Source organism: Nerophis ophidion, linkage group LG20 (assembly GCF_033978795.1).
Source record: "Nerophis ophidion isolate RoL-2023_Sa linkage group LG20, RoL_Noph_v1.0, whole genome shotgun sequence".
In the NCBI taxonomy this organism is placed as follows: domain Eukaryota; kingdom Metazoa; phylum Chordata; class Actinopteri; order Syngnathiformes; family Syngnathidae; genus Nerophis; species Nerophis ophidion.
Genome location: NC_084630.1, coordinates 22,209,444 through 22,223,144, shown reverse-complemented (window position 1 = coordinate 22,223,144; position 13,701 = coordinate 22,209,444). Strand labels below are relative to the sequence as shown.

Genomic DNA, 13,701 nt, shown 5'->3' with positions numbered 1-13,701 from the left:
AGCAGCTGTTCACAGGGAATGGGAGGCCATTTGGGGCTCTATTTTCAGACAGTTCGGCATATCTAGGTGAGGCAGAGGGTTCCAACAGGTGTTCCCAGTGAATCGGAGGCCTCTCGGGGTCCTAGTTTGGCATATTTGGGTGGGGTAGAGGATTCTAGCGGGTGTCCCTGGGGTATGAGAGGCCTATTGGGGCCCTAGTTTGGCATATTTTGGTGGGGGATAGGGTTCCAGCAGGTGTTCCCAGGGAATAGCAGACCTTTTGGGGCCCTATTTTCAGACGATTAGGTGTATTTAGGTGGGGCAGAGGGTTCCAGTAGGTCTTCCCAGTGAATGGGAGGCCTTTCGGGGCCCTAGTTTGGCGTATTTGGGTGGGATAGAGGATTCTAGCGGGTGTCCCTGGGGTATGGGAGGCCTTTTGGGGCCCTAGTTTGGCGTACTTTGGTGGGGGAGAGGGTTCAGCGCGTGTCCCCGGGGAATGGGAGGCCTTCTGGGGCCCTTTTTTCAGACAGTTTTGCGTACTTTGGTGGGGCAGAGGGTTGCAGCAGGTGTTCCTGGGGAATGAGAGGCCTATTGGGGCCCTAGTTCGGCGTATTTTGGTGGGGAAGAGGGTTCAGCGCGTGTCCCCGGGGAATTTCTGGAAGGCCTTTTGGGGCCCTATTTTCAGACAGTTTGGTGTACTTTGGTGGGACTGAGGTTTCCAGCAGGTGTTCCCAGGGAATGGGAGTCCTTACAGGGCCCTATTATCAGACAGTTTGGCGCATTTTGGGGGGGGCAGAGGTTTCCAGCAGTTGTTCCCAGGTTATGGGAGGCCTTTCGGGGCCCTAGTTCGGTGTATTTTAGTGGGGAATAGGGTTCCAGCAGGTGTTCCCAGGGAATTGGAGGCCTTTCGGGGCCCTAGTTTGGCGTATTTAGGTAAGGCAGAGGGTTCCAGCAGGTGTTCCTGGGGTATAGGAGGCCTTTCGGGGCACTAGTTCAGCGTATTTTGGTGGGGGATAGGGTTCCAGCGGGTGTTCCCAGGGAATAGCAAGCCTTTTGGGGCCCTATTTTCAGACGATTAGGTGTATTTAGGTGGGGCAGAGGGTTCCAGCGGGTGTCCACGGGGAATGGAAGGCCTTTTTGGGCTCTAATTTCTGACAGTTTGGCATATTTAACACACACACACACACACACACACACACACACACACACCCACACACACACACACACACACACACACACACACACACACACACACACACACACACACACACACACAGGCGCAGGCTGTTTAAAGACATCCACTGGCTTAAAAGGACGGCAATCCATCAACGTGCTCATTGCTGTCATGAGGAAAGAGACAGAGCTCTAAGCCAGAGTCGTCCAACACAAATTTGATTTAGTTCAATTTGCCTCAAACGGCGACACGTGAGCAGTAGAGTTGCTAATATAGACTGGCACCTCCGCTGCTAACAACCGGGCTCACGTTCAAAGCCCGGCTGGCGTCGCACATTGAAACCTGCGCCGCAGGATTCCGTGAATTAAAGTTGCAGAAAAAGAGCAAGTGTGGGTCGTGTCAAGAGACCATAAAGAAGATTATTGTCCTCGCTTTTCTAACATTTTGGAGGTGAACAACTCCTTTTTTACGTCAAACAACAAAAAAAACGATATAATGAGGGGCGGCGAAGGCGGTGGGGAGAGGTTCACAATTAGCTTGACATGTCGTTAAGCGGACGACTCGGAGTTAGGTCTCGAATCTTAATTTTGACCCGCCATAAAACAAACACTGCTCATGCATCACAAGTGTGTCTCTGGCACAGGTGTCAGACCCAAGGCCCGGGGGCCACATCTGGTCCGCCACAATATTTTATCTGGCCCGCAAACACCTGGAAATGATATGTGTCAATAAAGTTCTTCATTGTGGCGGTCCACAGTCTGATTGTGGCGCTCTGCTCCCAGTACGATCGGTGTCAGAATTTGGTCCACATTGGAGTTTGTGTCCATGGGAGTTTGTCCAACCATTCTACATGTGCTTTGTGGACTTGGAGAAGGCATTGGACCTTGTCCCTCGGGAAGTCCTGTGGGGAGTGCTCAGAGAGTGTGGGGTATGGGACTGTCTCACTGGACTGTTTCGCAGTCGAGTGTGAAGCGACTGGGATGAGAATCAGCACCTCTAAGTCCGAGTCCATGGTTCTCACCTGATAAAGGATGGGGTGTCATCACCAAGTCTTATTTTGGCAGTCCGCTCCCTGTATGATCAGTGTCAGACCTTGGTCTGCATTGCCGGCGGTAAGTCGGACACGTTTCCAGTGAGGGTTGGACTGCGCCAAGGTTGCCCCATTCTGTTCATAACTTTTATGGACAGAATTTCTAGGCGCAGTCAGGGCGTTGAGGGGATCTGGTTTGGTGGCTGCAGGATTAGGTCTCTGCTTTTTGCAGATGATGTGGTCCTGAAGGCTTCATCCGGCCGGGATCTTCAGCTCTCACTGGATCGAGCGACTGGGATGAGAATCAGCACCTCCAAGTCCGAGTCCATGGTTCTCGCCCGGAAAAGGGTGGAGTGCTATCTCCGGGTTGGGGGAGGAGACCCTGCCCCAAGTGGAGGAGTTCAAGTACCTCGGAGTCTTTTTCACGAGTAAGAGAAGAGTGGATGGTGAGTTTGACAGGCAGCGTCTTCAGTAATGCGGACGCTGTATCGATCCGTTGTGGTGAAGAAGGAGCTGAGCCGGAAGGCAAAGCTCTCAATTTACCGCTCCATCTACGTTCCCATCGTCACCTATGGTCATGAGCTTTGGGTTATGACCGAAAGGACAAGATCACGGGTACAAGCGGCCCAAAGGAGTTTGGGTCTCTCCCTTAGAGATAGGGTGAGAAGGTCTGCCAGCCGGGAGGAACTAAAAGTAAAGCCGCTACTCCTCCACATGGAGAGGATCCAGATGAGAGGGCTCAGGCATCTGGTCAGGATGCCACCCGAACGCCTCCCTAGTGACCTGTAAGAGGCCACAGGGAAGACCCAGGACATGTTGGTAAGACTATGTCTACCGGCTGGCCTGGGAACGCCTCGGGATCCCCCGGGAGGAGCTAGATCAAGTGGGTGGGGAGAAGGTAGTCTGGGCTTCCCTGCTTAGGCTGCTGCCCCCGCGACCTTACCTCAGATAAGCGGAAGAAAATGAATGATTGATGAAAGTTCTTCATATTTCCTCACTAACTGTTATGTCTTTGTTCTTTTCATTCTGACAAAAAACATATATGTACTGCTTGAAATTGCAAGCCTTTGAACTTTAATAGTATCTACTATTGAAACAAATATTACAATATATTATACATGTTTTGTCTAAATAAAATAATGGACTTTATAGCAAACTAGTCATCAAACTAGGTGAGGCGATCCCTGAAGGAATTGCGTGTGAACACTTTAATGGTGAACTTGAACTGAAATCCTGGTATTAAAAAAAAATACAATTGTTGAAGGAGAGCAGATAGTTCCTGGACAGGCTGAACATTTTGAAGTTGAAACGGTTTAAATCAGATGAAAAATGGGGGAGTTGGATAACTTTGAAGAATGGCGCAAAATTTACGAACAATTTGGGAATTCTGGTAAAAGCGGGATTTTTGTTTTTAAATTGGTAAAAAAAACAAAAAAAAACGTCAATGGTCTGAATGAGTTAACGATTATGTTGGAATTTTTCAAATCGGTCGTGAAATGTTGAAGTAGTAACACTAATATTTTTGAAATGGTATTAGAGAATTCCTGGAATTTCAGGAATTTTTCCTATTCAAAAAACAACTTCATCTTTTGTCCTAATTAATGTTGAATGTTGTAATTAGTCACAGTTTTTAATTGAGAAATTCCTGAAATTTCGTAAAAAGCGGGAATTTTTCTAGTTCCTTAACAGATTAGTTTTTTGTCCTAAATATGAAGAGTGTTTTGACGGTGGAACGGTGGAAATAACTTCAAAAATGTGAAAGGAGTCGTCAAACTTAAGGGTGAAAATAGGTTACCAAAAAAACGGGAAATCTTGGTAATTTGTTGAATGTGGAAAAATGGAAGTTTGAATACTACACTACTGTATTTTAATGTTGTCATTATGGTGGTACTTGATGAATGTTTAGGTCTACTACACTACTGTATTTTAATGTTGTCATTATGGTGGTACTTGATGAATACTTAGGTCTACTACACTACTGTATTTAATGTTGTCATTATGGTGGTACTTGATGAATACTTAGGTCTACTACACTACTGTATTTTAATGTTGTCATTATGGTGGTACTTGATGAATACTTTGGTCTACTACACTACTGTATTTAATGTTGTCATTATGGTGGTACTTGTTGAATACTTAGGTCTACTACACTACTGTATTTTAATGTTGTCATTATGGTGGTACTTGATGAATACTTCGGTCTACTACACTACTGTATTTTAATGTCATTATGGTGGTACTTGATGAATTATTATGTCTACTACACTACTGTATTTTAATGTAGTCATTATGGTGGTACTTGATGAATACTTAAGTCTTCTACACTACTGTATTTTGATGTCATTATGGTGGTACTCGATGAATACTTAGGTCTACTACACTTCTGTATTTAATGTTGTCATTATGGTGGTACTTGTTGAATACTTAGGTCTACTACACTACTGTATTTTAATGTTGTCATTATGGTGGTACTTGATGAATACTTAGGTCTACTACACTACTGTATTTAATGTTGTCATTATTGTGGTACTTGATGAATACTTAGGTCTACTACACTACTGTATTTTAATGTTGTCATTATGGTGGTACTCGATAAATACTTAGGTTACTACACTATTGTATTTAATGTTGTCATTATGGTGGTACTCGATGAATACTTAGGTCTACTACACTACTGTATTTAATGTTGTCATTATGGTGGTACTTGATGAATACTTAGGTCTACTACACTACTGTATTTTAATGTTGTCATTATGGTGGTACTTGATGAATACTTAGGTCTACTACACTACTGTATTTTAATGCTGTCATTATGGTGGTACTTGATGAATACTTAGGTCTACTACACCACTGTATTTAATGTTGTCATTATGGTGGTACTCGATGAATACTTAGGTCTACTACACTACTGTATTTAATGTTGTCATTATGGTGGTACTTGATGAATAATTAGGTCTACTACACTACTGTATTTTAATGCTGTCATTATGGTGGTACTTGATGAATACTTAGGTCTACTACACTACTGTATTTAATGTTGTCATTATGGTGGTACTAGATGAATACTTAGGTCTTCTACACTACTGTATTTAATGTTGTCATTATGGTGGTACTTGATGAATACTTAGGTCTTCTACACTACTGTATTTAATGTTGTCATTATGGTGGTACTTGATGAATACTTAGGTCTACTACACTACTGTATTTAATGGTGTCATCATGGTGGTACTCGATGAATACTTAGGTCTACTACACCACTGTATTTAATGTTGTCATTATGGTGGTACTTGATGAATAATTAGGTCTACTACACTACTGTATTTTAATGCTGTCATTATGGTGGTACTTGATGAATACTTAGGTCTACTACACTAATGTATTTTAATGTTGTCATTATGGTGGTACTTGATGAATATTTAGGTCTTCTACACTACTGTATTTAATGTTGTCATTATGGTGGTACTTGATGAATACTTAGGTCTACTACACTACTGTATTTTAATGTTGTCATTATGGTGGTTCTTGATGAATACTTATGTCTACTACACTACTGTATTTTAATGTAGTCATTATGGTGGTACTTGATGAATACTTAAGTCTACTACACTACTTTATTTTAATGTCATGGTGGTACTTGATGAATACTTAGGTCTACTACACTACTGTATTTAATGTTGTCATTATGGTGGTACTTGATGAATACTTGGGTCTACTACTCTACTGTATTTAATGTTGTCATTAAGGTGGTACTTGATGAATACTTAGGTCTACTACACTACTGTATTTTAATGTTGTCATTATGGTGGTACTTGATGAATACTTAGGTCTACTACACTACTGTATTTTAATGTTGTCATTATGGTGGTACTTAATGAATACTTAGGTCTACTACACTACTGTATTTAATGTTGTCATTATGGTGGTACTTAATGAATACTTAGGTTTACTACACTACTGTATATTAATGTTGTCATTACGGTGGTACTTGATAAATACTTAGGTCTACTACATTACTGTATTTAATGTTGTCATTATGGTGGTACTTGATGAATACTTAGGTCTACTACACTACTGTATTTCAATGTTGTCATTATGGTGGTACTTGATGAATACTTAGGTCTACTACACTACTGTATTTAATGTTGTCATTATGGTGGTACTTAATGAATACTTAGGTCTACTACACTACTGTATTTAATGTTGTCATTATGGTGGTACTTGATGAATACTTAAGTCTACTACACTACTGTATTTTAATGTAGTCATTATGGTGGTACTTGATGAATACTTAGACTACGCTACTGTATTTAATGTTGTCATTATGGTGGTACTTGATGAATACTTAGGTCTACTACACTACTGTATTTAATGTTGTCATTATGGTGGTACTTGATGAATACTTAGGTCTACTACACTACTGTATTTTAATGTTGTCATTATGGTGGTACTTAATGAATATTTATGTCTACTACATTACTGTATTTTAATGTTGTCATTATGGTGGTACTTGATGAATACTTAGGTCTACTACACTACTGTATTTTAATGTTGTCATTATGGTGGTATTTAATGAATACTTAGGTCTACTACATTACTGTATTTAATGTTGTCATTATGGTGGTACTTGATGAATACTTGGGTCTACTACACTACTGTATTTAATGTTGTCATTATGGTGGTACTTGATGAATACTTAGGTCTACTACACTACTGTATTTAATGTTGTCATCATGGTAGTACTTGATGAATACTTAGGTCTACTGCAGTACTGTATTTTAATGTAGTCATTATGGTGGTACTTGATGAATACTTCGGTCTACTACACTACTGTATTTTAATGTCATTATGGTGGTACTTGATGAATTATTATGTCTACTACACTACTGTATTTTAATGTAGTCATTATGGTGGTACTTGATGAATACCTAAGTCTTCTTCACTACTGTATTTTAATGTCATTATGGTGGTACTTGATGAATACTTAGGTCTACTACACTACTGTATTTTAATGTTGTCATCATGGTGGTACTTGATGAATACTTAGGTCTACTACACTACTGTATTTTAATGTTGCCATTATGGTGGTTCTTGATGAATACTTATGTCTACTACACTACTGTATTTTAATGTAGTCATTATGGTGGTACTTGATGAATACTTAAGTTTACTACACTACTGTATTTTAATGTCATGGTGGTACTTGATGAATACTTAGGTCTACTACACTACTGTATTTAATGTTGTCATTATGGTGGTACTTGATGAATACTTGGGTCTACTACTCTACTGTATTTAATGTTGTCATTATGGTGGTACTTGATGAATACTTAGGTCTACTGCAGTACTGTATTTTAATGTAGTCATTATGGTGGTACTTGATGAATACTTTGGTCTACTACACTACTGTATTTTAATGTCATTATGGTGGTACATGATGAATTATTATGTCTACTACACTACTGTATTTTAATGTAGTCATTATGGTGGTACTTGATGAATACTTAAGTCTTCTACACTACTGTATTTTAATGTCATTATGGTGGTACTTGATGAATACTTAGGTCTACTACACTACTGTATTTTAATGTTGTCATCATGGTGGTACTTGATGAATACTTAGGTCTACTACACTACTGTATTTTAATGTTGTCATTATGGTGGTTCTTGATGAATACTTATGTCTACTACACTACTGTATTTTAATGTAGTCATTATGGTGGTACTTGATGAATACTTAAGTCTACTACGCAACTGTATTTTAATGTCATGGTGGTACTTGATGAATACTTAGGTCTACTACACTACTGTATTTAATGTTGTCATTATGGTGGTACTTGATGAATACTTGGGTCTACTACTCTACTGTATTTGATGTTGTCATTATGGTGGTACTTGATGAATACTTAGGTCTACTACACTACTGTATTTTAATGTTGTCATTATGGTGGTACTTGATGAATACTTAGGTCTACTACACTACTGTATTTTAATGTTGTCATTATGGTGGTACTTAATGAATACTTAGGTCTACTACACTACTGTATTTAATGTTGTCATTATGGTGGTACTTAATGAATACTTAGGTCTACTACACTACTGTATTTAATGTTGTCATTATGGTGGTACTTGATGAATACTTAGGTCTACTACACTACTGTATTTAATGTTGTCATTATGGTAGTACTTAATGAATACTCAGGTCTACTACACTATTGTATTTAATGTTGTCATTATGGTGGTACTTGATGAATACTTAGGTCTACTATGTTATTGTTGTCATTATGGTGGTACTTGTAGAATACTTAGGTCTACTACACTACTGTATTTAATGTTGTCATTATGGTGGTACATAATGAATACTTAGGTTTACTACACTACTGTATTTAATGTTGTCATTATGGTGGTACTTGATGAATACTTAGATCTACTATGTTATTGTTGTCATTATGGTGGTACTTGATGATTACTTGGGTCTACTACACTGAAAAGGAGAAAGGAAGCCTGTAGAAAGTTCCTGATGTGTGTTCTTGTGTTCCCCAGGTGGCCAACCTGGCCTGCTCCATCTCCAACAATGAAGAAGGTGTCAAGCTGGTGCGAATGGCCGCCACACAAATTGACAGCCTTTGTCCACAGGTAGGTTCTATTCAGCGTTCTGGCCGTAAAGCATCCCCGCGTGTGTGCGTGCTCGTGTGTTTGGAAGGGACGCCTTCCCTCAGCCAATGGGAGGTGAGGTGAGATTTAAAGGATCCAGGCAAACAGAAGCATCCATCAATAACGCAGAGGAGGATTTTATAGTGCTGTTTCTCGCCATGTAAGAACCGCTGGAAGTTAAAATCGATACGCTCGTCCCAGGGTTAACAGTCTCGCCTTTTCTCTTTCTGCACAGGACCCCGCTTTGCCATGAATAAAGCCCATTTAGAGACGCTAACGCGGAGCGAGCTCTTTGCACGACAAGCGATAAACTTGTAAAAGAAAGTCTGAGTGGGGGGAAAAAGTTTTACCTGACACGTGAAACGTGACGAATTGCGCAGGCGAACTTTATTTTACTATAGCCGACAGATGGCAGTAGAGTGTTGAACATCATGAATTTAATCAGTTGCTATGGAGAGTGGTGCTTTCCATCATTTTCAGCAGACTGCATTGCAAAGGATGACCCTGCCGCATCATATGAATCTCTTCCTTTTATACAACATATAAATATATATATATATATATATATTAGGTCAGAAAAAACATAGAGGCTATATCATCCCTACAAGCCTGTTTTCGCAAGTTTCCTTGCTCATCAGGTGGAATGTATAACATCTGTGAAACAGGCTTGTAGGGATGATATAGCCTCTGTGTTTTTTCCTGTCCTAACATTTATTCCGCTCTAAATGTTAGTGTACATTAAACATATGTTTATTATTGTTATTTAGTCCTTCAATAAAATAGTCAACATACTAGACAACTTGTCTTTTAGTAGTAAGTAAACAAACAAAGACTCCTAATTAGTCTGCAGTAACATATTGTGTAATTTATATACCTGTTACTTTCTACACATTATGAGGGACAAAATGTAAAAAATTGATGATATTATTCCCCCTCTTGACAATAGAGATGTGAATAAAATAATTGAATATAGAAGATAATGCTAGCCAGCTAAGGCGTCAGAGTTGGAGAATCTACTGAAGGAACGGAGTCAGAGGCTGGGGGGCCGCCAGCTGAACAGGCTGAGTGGTCCCAATCCCACTCATTTGCTTTTAAGTAGAACTGCACTTTTTTTATATTTATTTTAACTATCATTCACAATCATTTTGTTGGACAGAAAAACATTTTTTTTCTTTGTTTAGGCATTCTAACTCAAAATAAACTCTGGCAAAAGTCAGTAAACAATAAAGCCAATGGTAGTTATGTTCTGCCTATAAAACACTTTAAATACCCCATAACTGTTCTATATTCATGATGTAAGTATATATGTAGTATCTAGTAACATTCATAATAACATGTAATATATACTTGATGTAAGTATATATGTGGTATCTAGTAACATTCATAATAACATGTAATATATACATGATGTAAGTATATATGTAGTATCTAGTAACATTCATAATAACATGTAATATATACCAGATGTAAGTATATATGTAGTATCTAGTAACATTCATAATAACATGTAATATATACATGATGTAAGTATATGTCATGTAGTAACATTCATAATAACATGTAATCTACACATGATGTAAGTATATATGTCATGTAGTAACATTCATAACAACATGTAGTATATACATGATATAAGTATATATGTAGTATCTATTAACATTCATAATAACATGTAATATATACATGATGTAAGTATATATGTAGTATCTAGTAACATTCATAATAACATGTAATTTGTACATGTAAGTATATATGCAGTATCTAGTAACATTCATAATAACATGTAATATATACATGATGTAAGTATATATGTAGTATCTAGTAAAATTCATAATAACATGTAATATATATATAATATAAGTATTTATGTGATGTAGTAACATTCACAATAACATGTAATATATACATGATGTCAGTATATCTGTAATGTAGTAACATTCATGATAGAATTTACTATATACATGATGTAAGTATATATGTAGTATCTAGTAACCTTTATAATATGTATTATATACATGATGTAAGTATATATGTCATGTAGTAACATTCATAATAACATGTAATATATACATGATGTAAGTATATATGTTGTATCCAGTAACATTCATAATAACATGTAATATATACATGATGTAAGTATATTTGTCATGTAGTAACATTCATAATAGCATGTAATATATACATGATGTAAGTATACATGTAGTATCTAGTAACATTCATAATAACATGTAATATATACATGAATTAAGTATATATGTAGTATCTAGTAAAATTCATAACATGTAATATATACATGATATAAGTATATATGTAGTATCTAGTAACATTCATAATAACATGTAATATTTACATAATATAAGTATTTATGTAATGTAGTAACATTCATAATAACATGTAATATATACATGATGTAAGCATATATGTAGTATCCAGTAACCTTTATAATAACATGTATTATATACATGATGTAAGTATATATGTCATGTAGTAACATTCATAATAACATGTAATATATACATGATGTAAGTATATTTGTCATGTAGTAACATTCATAATAGCATGTAATATATACATTATGTAAGTATACATGTAGTATCTAGTAACATTCATAATAACATGTAATATATACATGAATTAAGTATATATGTAGTATCTAGTAAAATTCATAACATGTAATATATACATGATATAAGTATATATGTAGTATCTAGTAACATTCATAATAACATGTAATATTTACATAATATAAGTATTTATGTAATGTAGTAACATTCATAATAACATGTAATATATACATGATGTAAGCATATATGTAGTATCCAGTAACCTTTATAATAACATGTATTATATACATGATGTAAGTATATATGTCATGTAGTAACATTCATAATAACATGTAATATATACATGATGTAAGTATATTTGTCATGTAGTAACATTCATAATAGCATGTAATATATACATGATGTAAGTATACATGTAGTATCTAGTAACATTCATAATAACATGTAATATATACATGAATTAAGTATATATGTAGTATCTAGTAAAATTCATAACATGTAATATATACATGATATAAGTACATATGTAGTATCTAGTAACATTCATAATAACATGTAATATTTACATAATATAAGTATTTATGTCATGTAGTAACATTCATAATAACATGTAATATATACATGATGTAAGCATATATGTAGTATCTAGTAACCTTTAAAATAACATGTAAAATATACATATATTGGTCAAGTTAAACATACTTACATGTTTATTGATTTCACAAACAGGCGGCAGAGGGGTTAGTGCGTCTGCCTCACAATACAAAGGTCCTGAGTAGTCCGGGTTCAATCCCGGGCTCCCGATCTTTCTGTGTGGAGTTTGTCAATCCCAGTAGTCCTCTTCACCCACATGTCAACCCTAGTAGTCCTCTTCACCCACATGTCAATCCTAGTAGTCCTCTTCACCCACATGTCAATCCTCGTAGTCCTCTTCACCCACATGTCAATCCTAGTAGTCCTCTTCACTCACATGTCAATCCTAGTAGTCCTCTTCACCTAGATGTTAATCCAAGTAGTCATCTTCACCCACATGTCAATTTTAGTAGTCCTCTTCACCTAGATGTCAATCCAAGTAGTCATCTTCACCCACATGTCAATCTTAGTAGTCCTCTTCACCCACATGTCAATCCTAGTAGTCCTCTTCACCCACATGTCAATCCTAGTAGTCCTCTTCACCTAGATGTCAATCCAAGTAGTCCTCTTCCCCCACATGTCAATCCTAGTAGTCCTCTTCACCCACATGTCAATCTTAGTAGTCCTCTTTACCCACATGTCAATCTTAGTAGTCCTCTTCACCCACATGTCAATCCTAGTAGTCCTCTTCACCCACATGTCAGTCCTAGTAGTCATCTTCACTCACATGTCAATCCTAGTAATCCTCTTCACCTAGATGTCAATCCAAGTAGTCCTCTTCACCCACATGTCAATCCTAGTAGTCCTCTTCACCCACATATCAATCCTACTAGTCCTCTTCACCCACATGTCAATCCTAGTAGTCCTCTTCACCCACATATAAATCCTACTAGTCCTCTTCACCCACATGTCAGTCCTAGTAGTCCTCTTCACCCACATGTCAGTCCTAGTAGTCCTCTTCACCCACATGTCAGTCATAGTAGTCCTCTTCACCTAGATGTCAATCCAAGTAGTCATCTTCACCCACATATCAATCCTACTAGTCCTCTTCACCCACATGTCAACCTTAGTATTCCTCTTCACCCACATGTCAATCTTAGTAGTCCTCTTCACCCACATGTCAATCCTAGTAGTCCTCTTCACCCACATATCAATCCTAGTAGTCCTCTTCACCCACATGTCAATCCTAGTAGTCCTCTTCACCCAAATGTCAATTTTAGTAGTCCTCTTCACCCACATGTCAACCTTAGTATTCCTCTTCACCCACATGTCAATCCTAGTAGTCCTCTTCACCCACATGTCAGTCCTACCGAGGAGAAAACTTAAGTGGCCCCAAACCTACTTTGTCAATGCCGATGAAAAGCAGACCTCAACCCCAGGTCTTTGCAGGTGATCAATGCGGCCCTGACCCTGGCCGCCCGACCCCAGAGCAAAGTGGCCCAGGACAACATGGACGTCTTCAAGGACCAGTGGGAGAAGCAAGTGCGCATCTTGACTGAGGCCGTGGACGACATCACGTCGGTGGATGACTTCCTGTCCGTCTCAGGTATGAGAATGTGATATACTTTTGTACAAGATTGCTGGTATACTTCTGTTGCCTTATCATCACTCCCCAAGAAGTAGGTTCTGTCCCGTAAAAGTCCCTTTTCTTATCAGCAGGTGCATCTCTC

General features: G+C 37.9%; 1 protein-coding gene across 2 annotated transcripts in view; it reads left to right on the top strand.

Moving 5' to 3' along the window:
- Window positions 1-13,701, top strand: part of ctnna2 (catenin (cadherin-associated protein), alpha 2) — an 820,127-nt gene that overhangs the window by 662,467 nt on the left and 143,959 nt on the right. For both annotated transcript variants that reach the window (XM_061880696.1, XM_061880697.1), the window contains exons 10-11: window positions 8,724-8,816; window positions 13,421-13,577. In XM_061880696.1, the coding sequence (XP_061736680.1) occupies window positions 8,724-8,816; window positions 13,421-13,577 (250 nt within the window). The remainder of the gene's footprint in view (window positions 1-8,723; window positions 8,817-13,420; window positions 13,578-13,701) is intronic.